General features: G+C 39.1%; 1 protein-coding gene across 8 annotated transcripts in view; it reads left to right on the forward strand.

The window, feature by feature from the left end:
* LOC109415875 (NAD(+) hydrolase sarm1) overlaps positions 1–15,392 on the forward strand; it is a 280,580-nt gene that overhangs the window by 153,906 nt on the left and 111,282 nt on the right. Inside the window, exons 1-2 of one of the 8 annotated variants that reach the window (XM_062852888.1) lie at positions 5,997–6,355; positions 14,871–15,315. The exons of 4 other annotated variants lie outside the window; for them this stretch is intronic. In XM_062852888.1, coding sequence (XP_062708872.1) covers positions 15,265–15,315 — 51 coding nt within the window. In that variant the 5' untranslated portion in view covers positions 5,997–6,355; positions 14,871–15,264. Of the gene's footprint in view, positions 1–5,994; positions 6,830–14,870; positions 15,316–15,392 lie in introns of those variants that run through there. 3 more of the 8 variants (XM_062852889.1, XM_062852892.1, XM_062852890.1) reach the window with 3 other exon arrangements.

Here is a 15,392-nt window from a genome sequence, read left to right on the forward strand (position 1 = left end):
AATCAACTTTTTGCAACTCGTTACATAAATAACTATTCATTGATTCCTTCTGGGCTTCCCTGGGATTCTTTCCAGGTATTCTCTAGAATAGGGTCCTAAAATAAAAGACGAAATTTCGCTTTGACTAAATAATACAATCAAGCATGATATTCTAATCGAAATTGTAAGGTCTGGGCAGGAGCACCTATTTTGGGCACTTGCTGCTATAACTCAGTCAATTTCAAACCGATTGACTTGAATTTTTGAACATGGCAAGGTACTGTGCTTATCTGATAGTATCTCAAAAATCAAGTGCTCCTGCCCCAATGGTCTCAGACTCTACTTTACTCGAACTCACAAAACGAAGGAATAATGAGAAAATTTGAAACAAGTAAAATGGTAAATACAGTTATGTTCCGATTTTATCACGCCCTCCGCGCGTCAGTCCTTCATTTTTCATTAATTTACTGTTACATTTGAAAGCAAGTGTTTCCTCTTTCCTTCAAGATGAATGCTGAAGGTGCGTTTTGCAACTTTAAAAATATTGGATCTGCGAATAGGTTTTGAGGAATATTTAAAAGCATTTTTGGAAAGGGGCGTGATAAAATGGGAACAATACTGTACCTAGTTCTAGTTTGACATTTGAGATCGACGTTGGCGTGATGGACTTAATATTTTTCATACTGCGGATTCAAAAATGTTCCTATCTGACCTACACGGTGAAATAAACCACTCAAAGTATATGTTATAAGCTAGGGGCAGGACAAGATTTAAAAATTATGTGTTTTCAACCACGGCTAATAAAAACATCAAAAATGAGTAAATATGCACCATTGGATTGTATTTTGTGGTTTGAACCAATAATCTAGATAGGGCTTTAGGAGCCTATTCTCTTAGCCTTCCTTTTGCTTCAGGATTCCTGCACGGATTCCTCCATGGATTCTTCGCTTTTTTCTATGGATTTAAAAAAAATTCGTGTGTTCTACAAAGTTGTCCTTTGTGATGAAATACACTTCCTTCTGCTTTTTTCCTTCTTACTGCAATAAGGCTCCAAGTGGAACAGAACCCTAATCTAAACAAAGAAAATTCTTCAAAATTTTCTGCTTGGTTTTTACAAGGATTCCTGCTGAAATTTTTCTTTGAATTTACCCAGTAGCTCCCACTGGAAATTCAGCGAGAAATTACAATAGGAATGTTTACAGGACTCCTTAGAGAATTACAGGACAGAATTTGAAAAAAATACAAGCATGCATTTGTAGAGGAATTCCAAGATAAATTCTCCCAAAGGGGCTGTTCATAAACCAGATAGACTAAAATTTGACCATATCAGACCCCCCTCCTCCCTCGTCGACTTTTGTCCATACAAAAAAAATGTATGGAGCGTAGATTTTGGCCGGTTCCATCTCCCCCTTAAAATTCTACGTGGTTTATGAATGGCTCCAAAGATTTCTCAATTCATTCTTCCAAGAGTTCCTCTTGGCATTAATTTTTCAAAATTTTAGAATCCTTGAAAAAGGTAAAATATATTACCGAAACCGTCGGATGTAGAGAGAATATCGTTTCTCGCTGCTCTTTAAGACTGCAAAGGCCGAGAATATCACGTTTCCCAGCTAAACTTCCCACAGTCGAAAGCAACCATTTCCGTTAAATAAAATGGCCACCATTTCCGGCGCCCACTTCTTTGACGAAATAGCCAACAATTACGGTGCAAGTGCTAAGAACATGCTTAAAGACTACGCTAACAACACCAGAAAACTCGGAAACATGATCAGCAGAAAAGCTTTCCTGATCAGATGCCGAAGAAGAGGAGTATTTCCGGCGCATTTCGCAAACAGTTTTCGATTCACGTACCCATCATTTCCGTTCTTTCAAAAGTTTCTCTAGGAAATCCTCTAGGAATGCACACTAGGATCCCTGCAGAAGTTCCTTCTGGGATTTTTACAGGGATTTGGCAAAAGATTTCTCCATAAATTTCTTTTGGAATTTTCATAAGAATGCTGGCTGCGTTTCCTTCAAGAATTCCTCATGTGGTTCCTGCAGAGATTTTGCCAAAGATTCCTCCAGGCAATCCTTTTGGAATTTATTCAAGAGTTCCTCTGGGGTGGCCTCTTGAAATTCTTGCTGTACCTTCTCTAAGGATTTCATCCAGAAATTCAGCCAAAGATTTTTTCCAAGGATTCCTTCAGAATTTCTGTCAGGTTCTTCCTCTTCGTATGCTTAGTAGAAATCCACTTCTAATTTCTTTGAGAATTTATGTTGAAATTTCTCCTAGAATGCTGCTGGGATTTCTCCAGGAATTCATGGTGAGAAACCTACAAGAAGTCTTGCTGGGATTCCTCAAGCTATTCCTGCTGGAAATATAATCCATGAATAAATTACAGCAGATTTTGAAAAAATCTGTGGTCTAATCACACGAGGGGTTTCGAGGAACTTAAAGTGGACTCCTTCCTGGAGAAATCGCAGGAGAAATTTCTGGACTAATCCTTGAAGGTACTAGATATTAATTAATAATAATTTATACTTGAAGGTAAAATATAGTTTTATACGAGAACGATTCTAGCTTCACGAAAGATTAATCAATCGACCTCAAATTTGTACCAACGAGAATTTGTGATGCACACAATGAAAAGTTACAGCTTGTTGAAAGTTACAATTTTGTGAGAAGAAAAAAAAGTTGCCTATCCCAAACATTTTGGCTATCCCCCGTATTTCTTCTGTAATCCCAGCAAGAATTTCTATGAAATTCCATCAGGCATTCCTGGAGGCATTTCTGTAGAAATCTTTAGGGAAACCCTCCTAGAATTCCTCCATAAATGCCTGATAGAGTTCCTCTAAAATTCTGATTGGAATTGTTTTAGAAGATTCTCTCAGGATTCCTATTCATATCCTTCCTGTCATTCTTCCAAGAGATATCTCCAAAGTGGGCTTCGTGGCCGAGCGGTTAGCGGTGTCAATCATTTAGACGGCTCGTAAGCCTCGGAGTGTGGGTCCGATTACCGCTCCAAACTGGGAAAACTTTTCTTCAAACGGAAAATTCTCCACTGGGCTACTGAGTGTTATATGTGTTGTCCGTTGTCTAATGTTAGTAATGTTCAGTCTGTGCGGCCTCTGCCCGAAGACGGTGTAATTGTCCTTTAGATATCTCCAAGAATTTCCATAAAAAAAATCTTGCGATTCCTCCACCGTTTTTTTTTTTTACTTCTCTTAGAGTATCAGCAGATATTCTAACTAGGATTTCTGCAGGAATTCTCGGTAGGATTTCTCAAACATTTTCAGCTGGGATTTCTTCAGTAATTACTCTTAGAAATCCTGTCCTGGAGGATTCCTAGTAGGGATTGACGGTGGAATCCCAGCAAAACTTCCTGGTGGGTTCTACCAGAATTGTCTGCATAAATCCCAGCAGCATTCCTGGATCCTAACGAGAATCATTGAAGGAATCGCAAATGGATTCCCAACAGAAATTACTGGGAAAATTCTAAGAAAATTTCTGAAGTAATCCTCTTCTCTGATACTGAATTTGTCCTTATTTTAAATGACTGTTAGCATAGATTACCAAAGTTTGGATTTCCATAATAATCCAACAGTTTGAGTTATATAAATACATATTCCAGGATGTTCAGCCGTAACCATGAATTACCAGCTGATCCCAAAAATAAATCTTTCATTTTTGCTTCAATTTCGACAGGAATTTAAGGAAAATTAAATATGGAAACTATAAGGAATTTCTTTGGAAATTCTTGTAGTTTTTACTTAAAAAAAAACAAAAAAATATGGGCAAGTGTAAAAAAGCATAAAATTTTGCCAAATAATTTCTTTAAGAATATTAATTAGGAATCAACTCGGAAAACACTAGAAAAAAAAATTATGTTGTAGATCGCTAGGATACTCTTTCAATGTGTAGATCTAAAACTTCTCGCAAGAGAACCCACATGTTTATAGGCAAAGCTTCGTGGAATTTTCATAGTAATTCCCCTTCAGTTACCTCGCGGATATCTTCAATAATCTCAATAGATTTGCACCTATTTCATCGTGAGTTCTTTCTACAGGAAATGTTTTTTAAGCATTTGATTAACAGTTATCAATGATATTTGCCTTAAATTTCTTCAATCCCTCTAGTTTTTTAAAACAATTCAATCATTAATTACTCAGAAAAATCGAATCGATTTTTTTAATCGGACCAGAGTTCTGGATTTTTCATATTTCGGATTCCCAGGCCAATTACAATTGAGTACAGCCTGCGTGTTTTCATATAACTTACGAAGACCCCGAGTTTTATCTAGTTTGCCGATAATGTCTGAAGTCTGATAAGTCTGAAGTCTGCCGTATAACATATATTCCACAATATCTGTTTCTGTGTACACTTGCTGCAGCTCGTGATGCATGCGTATACGCACTCACCATTTTCTAGATTCCCACCGAGTATTGCGGCAAAGTGCTACGTACGAGATAGGATGCCATTTTAAGCAAAGTGCTCCAGTTTCCGTCCTTTCGAAAACAAATCTAAATAAGCGGTACATATTTGTTTTGCTTTTTATTTTTGAATTTTTATTACCGTGAATATCATTGGCATTTTTTTAAGGTAGTCCGTGACATTTACCTTAAAGATTCGAAAAATATCGTTTTTTTTCGTGACTTTCTTGCAGAAATGGACTAGTAGCACAAGTTTTTCATATAGGTACCATATTCTCAGGTTCAGTTTCTAAAATGAGCTGTAGTTGATTGAATTTAGATATGACGAAATGAATTTTTCAGCACTCGCATACATGATAACAAAAAGAACGAAAACAATTGGTTCTTAAATCGTCTGTTTTTGGAATAGGATGAACATAGGGGCAAAGGCTGAACAAGAGCACTCGTACTCTACTTTACACTCAAAAACTGCGAACAATTTTCGGTCTGCTTTTGTTAACGTTCACGCTTTGTGACCGTAACGGGTCATAAGGATCAGCGTTTTATGCAGAGCGAAGCTGCGAAACTCAAGCTGGTTACCCATCCAGGGAAAAGAGACTCCTCCTTTCGTCCTAGTTTAGATTTCATGACAAAATTTGTTTCGTCCCAAAGTCTTTTCACGATGGATGATGATCAGAATATTAAAGACTTTCTTGACATAACATATGAAGGCGCAACATGATTTCAAACTGAGACATTTAGTAAACTGAGAGCTAACAATTGGGGATTCCTTAGAACTCAAAAAAGGGTCGAACGCACATGAAACGCACTAAACGCATAAGACAATCAAGAACATTGATGTGAACCTCGTAAAAACCATTTCATGCGATTTGATCACTCAAATATCGCCTTCATCCGGAATGAAGAAGTAGTATATGCAGATTATCTCGCACTCATCGTTTGCTTTTAGCAGTCGTAGTGCAGCGCAACACAACTCGTTATTTTGCCACTGCACCCTCGGTCGTCTACCCACTCTCGCGGTCTACCCACACCAAATTGAACGACATTATGTCGTCGTCGTCGACGTCGTCGTGGCCACAAGTAGCAATAATGGCTTGCGATTCACCTTAATAGTGTACAATTAATTTTATAGTTTGTATATCCGCTCTTTGTGAGGATGGTGTCGATGGAACTGACAGAAATTTAGTTGTGAATAGCATTTTTTTTTCTTTTTACTATAAGAAATTAAAAAGCCCGTTGTACTCAAAAGCCTTACAAAATTACAACTAAGTATAAAGTCAACTTGATAGATAAACGCGCCCCATCTCACCCTACAGCGTCTAATCTACCGCCCCTCTGATGGGTGGCAGACACCATACATCTACAAAATGACGCGACGCGACGACGACAGCATGGTCGTCATAATACACCCCATTAAAAATACTCACTCGAACAACACTATCACACGCGGACGCGAGTGCGATTGTCGAGTCGAGGAAAAAAACGCCGCGTTCCTCCGATAGACCATACTTATATACGAATTATCATGGTATGACGTCGGTAGTACGGTCTGCCGTCTATAATACAGCTGCTGCCCGGTCAGAACCGCGACGAAACGCGACAGCCACAACACTCAACCAGCCACAACTTTTCTAGAGTTTTTTAGTATTGTTTGAAACGGCCAACAGGTAGCATCTTCTCTTCGGTATACGCCCGCTCGCGCGCGACATCGCCCAACGTACGACGCGTGTGCGCGATTGTTGAAGACCGGTTAGCACCAGTAGCCTCGCGATTGCGTTTCGATCAGCAGACAAGTTTTGGCAGTGTTTTTCATTTCTGATGATTTTGGGTGCGCAACAGCATCCTAGTATCGTCCAACTACCGGTAGAAAATCTCGCTGCAACGTGTCTAATTCTATTACCGAGACGTGAAAAGACGTGATTGCTGCAGTATTTGTTGAACACGCGCGACTGGTTCAATATTTGAGGTAGACACACACGGTTTCTCCAGAACGATGGAATCTGGAAAATCCAGCATCTGCCAGTAGTGATCGGTTGCAAAAATGCCAACATCATACCTTCGTTGTGAATCAATTTTATAACCACATGCAATTCTAAATTGTGCAAACGCGCATACAGGAAGCAGCCATAACCCCCACGACTAAGATTCGAGTTTGAACATCAACATCCAGATCTGCGACGAGACGCGTTTTGCGAGTTTGCTTTTGTTCTGGGAAACAAGATTGTGTTTATATGAAACCGAATCGGTTGAAGAAAAACAGGAAAAGTGATATTTTGTGCTCGATTATATCCAAGTTCATAACATAACCCAAGGTTTTTGGGTGTTTTGCACAGCCGGCCGCCGCGCGGGTGGAAAGTGTGTTGTGAGAGCTACGTACGCGTATGACCGAACGCAGCACGCTGTTCAGCGGTAGTGTCGAGAAGAAGGTTGTGTATTGGAAGTACGTCGTCAGGCACGCTGCTGTTTGTGGCATGGCAATATTTCTGTGATTTCTGGGTGTTGTAGAGACTAACCAATTATTATACCTTCCGATGAAATGAGTGGGTGGGAAACAACATGAAGCATTGTCTGGTGTATGTTTGTAGTTATAACATCAGAATAGAATGTGTTTTGTCTAGATTTTTCAGAATCTTTGTTGATGGTAGCTTTTGAATCTAATAATACGTAGTCTGGGGTCATTCGTGCAGCGGTACCTATTTTGTATACTTCCCACATCAATCAAATTCATACCAATTAACATGATTTTTTGTTTTCTACTAGATAGTGTACACTGCTAATTGTATACAAAACATTATGTCAATTGTTATATGTAAAGAAATACTTAGTTGTCGCGTTAAGGCGAAACTGGAAGCATTTCCTCATTTTTTGGTTTTTGATTTTTTATTAAATAACGAAGCAATATTTTTAAAATCGGTTTTCGTGCACATATAGTGTATGGATCAGGGTATCTTCTGATTTTTTTACGCGGTAGAAAATGTTTTTTGTTTTTGCAGAAACCATTTTTGAACAAAATTTCACTAAAAAATAGTTTCTGTAAAAACGAAAAACATTTTCTGCCGCGTAAAAAAATCAGAAGATACCCTGATCCATACTCTACATGTGCACGAAAACCGATTTTAAAAATATTGCTTCGTTATTTAATAAAAAATCAAAAACCTAAAAAATGAGGAAATGCTTCCAGTTTCGCCTTTTAAGTGATCAAAATACGTCCTCCTGCCCATATGGTCTCAGATCTTGGGTATACAATACGTAATCTATACGGTGATTTTAAGTGAATTTGGTCAATAGAATGAAACAATTTTTCAATAATCTTTCTCTCCTCTTATTAGCGTAACGTCCCCACTGACTGGGACAAATCCTGCTTGTCTACTAAATATTCTTTGAGCATTTCCGCAGTTATTGACTGAGAGCTTCCTCTGCCAATGACAATTTTGCACATTTATATGTATCGTGTGGCAAACGTGAAGATACTCTATACCCAAGGAAAACAAGGAAATTTTAGCTATGAAAAGTTTCTGGGCGACCGGGAATCGAACCAGTCACCCTCAGCATGGTCATGCTTAGGAACAATGGAAATTGGGCCACCGCTGCGAAATTTAGGAAATCCCACGAAATGCCGATAAATTTTATAAAATTACGAAAATACCCTACAGATTTCCATCAATTTCAAATTTTAAAACATAAATGTCTGATAACTTTTTACAGTTTAACGTTATTCATGATTTCGTATCCGCACAATAAAAGTTCGGCATTTTAAATATATATAGTTCTTTCCAGAGTTTTCAAAGAATCTGTTGTTTTTTCGAAGGAGTTATGATAACGCCTCACAAAATCAAATAAATTATTAGTTTTCTTCAACAAAACGGTAAAAAATATACGGCCGCGAAATCGCTGCGAAATTCACAAAAGTGGCCCGCGAAATTTAAGAAATTTTGCCGCGAATTTCCATAGTCCCTACATGCTGTATGCCCATGCGCTTACCGTACCGGCTATAAGGACTCTGTTCCGACAGTATTTATTCCTATTTATTTTGTAAAACGTGTTGACATGGATAATATTTTATCAACAACTGAACCAACCAACTCGGTCCACAAAAACTGCTCTTCTTTAAACATCTCACACTCACCAATACACCCTCGATGGTCAGTCCACCTTGTCCGCTGTGTCCATGTAGTCTCCAGAACTTTTACGAATACTATCTTTGCAGGGTTGCTTTCCAGTATTCTTGGAACATGGTCTGACCACTGTATATTTCCGTATTTAACGCTGCGCTGGGCTCACTGTGTACAACTTCGCCGCCACTCACCGTCCTCCTGCATACCAAAGATTGACCCTTGAACATTCCAATTCCCTACAGGTCCTCTTCGGGCATTCTGTAGAGGACAAACGATCTTACTAACGTTTTGTACGAGATACACTGGGTCCATGGGTGAATCTTGTTTGACAGCACCTTTTTTGGAGCCCGTAGTTGACACGACTTCCACATGGTTGTCTTTCGTTAGCAATAAGGCTCCAAGGTAAACGAATTCACCAACATATCAAAGGTATTCCTAACTTTCGTAACAATACTTCCCAGACGAGTCCTGTCGTGCTTAGTTCCGCTAACCAGCATGTGCTTTGTTTGTTTTTGACGCATTCTCCTCCATTGTGTGAATTAGCCTAAGCTAGAAAGAAAAAAATCATTCTCCACCAGCTGTTTCACGTATTAGGCAAGTTCAAAGCAGACAAATTGACCGGATTTCATAAAAGTCGTACCCCTGCTACTGAGCTCGGATTTTCGCATTACACATGCCAAAGAGACGTTGAAATGCAGGAATGAGAGTGCCTCACCTTATCGCAGTCCGCAAGGAAGTGAACTGGACAGTTCACCCAAAACTAAATATGGGCAAAATGGCCCACTCAGTCCAGTCGTTCCATCCGGATGAGGCCGTAGCAGGCCAAACCGGGTACGGTAGGGACCCAAAGAGGATACTTTCAGAATTTTACGCAATCCCCTCGTTCGACGGCTCAAAATTAATGATTTTTTCTAGTCAATAGTCATCTTAAGCAGCACACATGTCACAGAAAAGTCACGCAGCGCAGTTTTTTTTGGTAACGCATTAGCTATAGTTAGGTATATTATTCTAAACCCATGTTAGAATTAATTGATTTTGACTCGTGTGCAACCAAAAAACTGCACTTGATGACACTTTTGTAACATGTGTGCTGTTTTGGATAGCTTCAAAGATCAGTTCTGGTTCTGTATATTTAATTAAAAAAATCCTATGTTGGATATAAAGGGCATATAAACAAATCATTCGATAGTTCGATAATTCAGTTGTATGTATAACGCTGAAACTTTACCGGGTATGGATAACATTTTACATGTGTGTATGCTTTTAACCTACGGTCCTGAAATTCATGCCAGAATCATGATTGATCATTGGCGCTATGACTATTGGCTTCTGGATAGAAAAAAAAGAACTTTGAGCAGTTGAACGATGTGATTCCACGAAGTTCAGAAAGTGTCCTCTTTGGGTCCCTACCGGAACCGGTTCCGGCACATCCGGAAGTAACCAGAAGCATTATTGATCATTGGTGCTATGAATATTGGCTTCTAGTTAACAAATACAAAATTTTGAGCCATCGAACGATAGGGTTACATGAAATTCAGAAAGTGTACTCTTTGGGTCCCTACCAGAACCGGTACCGGAATATCCGGAAGTGGCCAGAAAGATGGGGTTACATGAAATTCCGAAAGTGTCCTTTTTGGATCCCTACCTGAACCAGTTCCGGAACATCCGGAAGTGGCCAGAATTATTTTAGTCCATTGACGCTATGACTATTGGCTTCTGGAATTTTGAGCAGTCGAAAGATGTGATTCTATGAAATTCGGAAAGTATACTCTTTGATTCCCTACCGGAACTGGTTGCGGAACATCCGGAAGTGTGCAGATCTATTGTCCGCCATCGGCCGCCGAACTTTGGGGTTCTGAAATTCAGAAAGTGTTCCCTTAGGGTCTCTACCGGGACCGGCTACGGAACATCCGGAAATGACCAGAATCATTTTTGATCATTGGCGCTATGACTATGAATTTTAAGCCGTCGAACGATGTGATTCCGTGAAATACTGAAAGTGTAGTAGTAGAAAAGTAGTCCCTACCGGAGCCGGTTCCGGTCTGCTACGTGAGCGGAACAGGTCCAACTGTCTCAGAACCGTGCATGACCAGGTGAGCTGGAAAAAAGATTTTAAATTATTTGATTTGTTACAAATTTTATCATGTTTTCGCGTGTTTTCTCAAAAAGTCCCTGTTTTGATATCTTGGGAACCCTAGGTTTTTCCGGCCTAAATCCGGAACAACGGTGAACTTTTGTGATTCCATTGCAAATACGTCTAAAATTCAACTCATTTTTGATTTTCTGTAAAATTTTCATCAAAATCTGATGAAATCTGACAAAGTTACAGATTTTTAAACTTGGAGCTTGGGTGATCCGGCTATCCATAAAGAGTGCCCCAAGTCGATCACCTTACTGATCTGGATCATATGAAGGGATGCGTGTCAGTGTTAATCAATCCCGTGCTGAACCTATTTATATACTGTTTTTCACAGCGCCCATCGTTGGTTTGATCAGCTTTCAGCCAACCTTTCCAAGAATATCATCCGCTACTGCTTTGATTGTACTCCAACAGTCTTTCAGATGGTTCACATTGAGCATGTCCTCTACATGCAACGCTAGAGATTCTGCCCGTGTGAGGTGGTAATATCCTGTTCCTTCAGCTACTCTAGAACGTACCGAGGCGGCCGTAAGAATCGTAGATTGCTATTGACCGAGAGTTTTGGGCGTAGCTTAATCTTCACTAGGTAGTGGTCAGAATTGGGTTCTTTAGGGGTATCCAGATTATTGCATAATCGGAATCTCCGTCCAAAAATTAGTCGAAATCCAAAATTTCATCATTTTTGGTGACCGGGAACTATTTTTAAAATGCATTTAAAGTTTGTATGGAGAAAATTTTTTGGTCGGGGTGAACTGTCACTTTATCGATTGAACTGTCATTCTATTCACGGAAATTATAACTGTTTTGTTTATTTAACCATCAAAACAAAGCAATTGGAACGCAATAAAATCATCTAATACTCAGAAAAATGAGCTCTTTCGATTAGGCTAAAGAAAATGGCAATATTTGATTCACTAAACAACCCAATTGATGCTAACGCCACGATATGTCCTGACGTCGAGAAATGATGGGGTCATGGATGGATCATGCTTAACTCACCTCTTGCAATGCTACAATGCTGAATTGGCGATCCTTCTGTAGATCGGTGAATATGTGGGAGTTCCCGATGAAGGCGTCGACAGTACCACGTGCCGAATTCCCATTTACAAGTCTGTTGCCACCAAGGTAAGTAAAAGGAAGGTAATCCAATATGATATATCATCCAATCCGCCATATTGGAATTCGGAATGACAGATGGCAAGTTTGTTTAGATTAGGAACTGTATACATGGCCCAAACGTGTCAGAGCCTCGAATCGATCACTTTTGTGCACTTTTTCTCCACGTTCCATCCGAAAGACTTTGGGGATACGTTCCGACGTACGTCCCCAAAGAAATTCGTGGTTGTACCGAGCAGTGTTTGCTGGACAAAGTATCGGAAATTCGTTCACCCGTCAGACAAATCACGGCTATCCCAATTATTTCCCGACTACATCTGACGCTCGTTGGTTGATGACAACCGCTTCCCGCCGACTTAAGGATCCTCCTGCTAGTACCTGTCATACCCGAGTAGCAACGGCTTGATAAGCACGGCTAGTCCTTGCCACCCGTCTTCCCCATCACTACCTGTCACCCAAAAAGTTACAACTCCGGGTGAAATTCCCATTTGAAAAACTTAGAAACTGCAGCTCTGCCACTACGACAAAAATTTTGACTTGTGTGGGAATAAACGACTCCTAGCAACCCCACAGAAACCGATAGAGTACAGCGTAAACAAACTCGCCAGCAGTCGCCCCCACCACCCCCGTCATAAGCCTCTCCTCGCATCTACTGACTGCGTATATGCCAGTACCTTCCATTAAATTTACCTTGGTTGCCACAGTCTTATGCATCATCACCATCTCAAACGTTGCACTACAAAGTAGAAGAAAAATGGCTATTGAAAGTTATGCAAAAAACTAATGATGATTTTTATTGAAACATAAAAAAATATATCGCCACAACAAGTTGTCCGTTTCATAAATTGAACAGTCCTTATAGGGATGCTTATCGGGATTCCTAATATGATTCATCTATGATTTTTTCCGGGGTTTCCTAGCGAGATTCCTTCAGAGATTCTGCCAGGGTTTCCCACGAGACTTCGCCTCCATTGATTATTCCAGGAGTTTCTTCGGTGATTTCTCCTGGAGTTGGATGTGTTTGGGATTCCTCCAGGAATTCTTTCCGGAACTCAATTATAAATGAGAGTACTTACCGTAATTTGTGTTTTAATTCGATCTTCCTTGATAGTTTCCATGCGCAAGCAAACATTACATAATAGTGTAGAATTAGCTTTAGTTAAAATACACATTAATAAAAACAAAAAAAAACATTACATAATTTATATTTTTGAAACAAGTAGCACGTGTTAAGTAAGCTACATTAAAAAGTAATCCTAAAGGTCCCATTAGACATGACAAATATTTGGTTAGACAAGCCCAACAAATGATCAGCACAACGCAAATCATGGCAACCTCGGATGAATGTCGGACTACTATGACAAATATTTGTCATTATGACAAACAGTCTAATGGCCCCTTAAATGATTAACCTTCCTAATGCATGACGTTGGGAACAGTTCTTTGGCGTAGTGTACGGTTGGGATTAAAAATGACCCTAAGTTTCGCTTATGAAATTTATTTTTTGGATATCATATTGTGTTATTATAGTTATTTTTAATTGCCATTATATCTGATATTCATACCAAGCATGATTGTTTGAGAATTTATGCGATACAATAGACAGTTATGAACAAATCGCTTTATTTATAAGTTAATGAAACTCAAATTTCTTAAATTTCTTATAATTCAGTTGGTAAACAATAACAGATTACGAAATACTATTCATAAACAAAAACAGATGTAAAAAAATTGGGACAATTGGATCAATGATTCCCCGCTGCTCAATGATATGCCTCTACGGAACTTGTATTGTGGAAACAACCAGTTATCCGGAATCGTTTTGGGGTTGTTGTTGTTAGCCATCTTTATGATTATGTTATCAAACAAGATTAGTTAGCAATTCATGGAGCAATATTTTCTGTCGCATGCTTTCCAAGTGGTAACAATCACCCTCATTGTTGTTTAGGGACGTATCGACTTTCGAACGTATTTGATTCGTTCGAACCCTATCCAATATGATTGTGATGGCATAAACTGGAATGCAGACGATTTACGATTTAGTTGATTCGTTTGTAAACAAGAATGATTCTGAATAAGCTTGAGACGATTAAGATAACTGTATCTAAAGAGTTCGAATATTTTACATTCTGCCACATTGACAAAAAAAACCGTTCAATCAGTTCGTTGGTCATATACAGCACTGAAAATGTTATTTCGACAGATCTAGATATCACCTACAGCTCATTTCAGAAGTTTGGCCTGAAAATATGATAAATGAAAATCTTGTGCGGCTAGACTAGTTCTACAAGAAAGTCACGGAAACTCGCTTTTTCTCAAGTATCCAAGATAAATGTCATCGACTACCTAAAATAAATGTCACTTAACATTCATCATGAATATCTTAGGAGCTTAAATATTAAAGTGAGAGTGGTTTTTCCGTGACTTTCTTGTAGAACTGATTTAGCTGCATCAGTTTATCATATACTATATTGTCAGGTTCAGCTTCTGAAATGAGCTGTAAGTAATAGAATCTAGATATGTCGAAATGACATTTTCAGCACTGATCATATACGATTCTACAAAAGGGTTTAATTTGACTGGTTTATTGCCATTTGACTCATGTCTAGATTGAAGTTACAACCTTTCAATACGACATCTTTTGTACAGAAAAGATGAAACAAGTTTGTGATTCAGAATTCCTGAAAAGAAATATTGTATTTGTAACATGTAGTAATTCGTGTAGTACTTTCAATGTTATTTTAATTAACCCCTCGGCCACTGGGATAGTGATTCCTAGAGCCCACTATCGCAACGGAAGCGAGAGTCACCGATTTTGATGCTAATTCATTACGACGACAATCACGATAATTTATGTCAGCCAGTTCTAGTGCAAACATAAACACCCGCCAATGCTTCTGCTGTGCCCTGTAGCTCTATACCTCCGTAGCACCACCGAACTGCTGTGTGATTCCTCACATTCAGCTCTTCCCATTCAGCAGATAAGATACGCGAAACTTTTTTGGGCAGGTTATTATTTTTGTTGTGTGAAATTGATTACATTCTCGCGTTTTTCTTGTATGCATGCAGTCAGTTATGTTGTGTTTCTTCGATTCGCTCTATATAGGTAGCTGGAATATGGTGTTCTCGAAAGTTAATGTTGTGAAAGCCTGTGGAATGTATTGCTGTGAGCTCGCATGTGAAAAAGTGTACTAAAAGTTTACTATTCAATAATTAATTGAATAATCGATGTATAAAGTGTGCTGAAGATATCTATGGTTGCAAACAACAATCAGTAGTCAACAAGTGTAGTTGATCAACTAAAACTGTTGAAACACTCGTAACAAAACGTTCGAAGGTTTGTGATATTTTCAAACTGTAACAACCAGTTATTTTCAAAAATACACCCAACTAATACCCACGTAGACGTAGTCGGGCACGGGCAACACAACGATCGAGGCACATCATTTTGCTCCTCTCTATCATCGATCACGTACTCAACGGAAAGCTGTTGTAGCCTATCAAATGATGACCAGGAAGTCACTGAAGAGTGCACGAAAGGATTTTTTCAAATCGGTTTGTGGATGTTGTTTACTTTTCGCAGTTGCTTATCAATATCATCTCGCGCATGTCCAGAAGAGCGAATGTGTACA

Source organism: Aedes albopictus, chromosome 2 (assembly GCF_035046485.1).
Source record: "Aedes albopictus strain Foshan chromosome 2, AalbF5, whole genome shotgun sequence".
In the NCBI taxonomy this organism is placed as follows: Eukaryota; Metazoa; Arthropoda; class Insecta; order Diptera; family Culicidae; genus Aedes; species Aedes albopictus.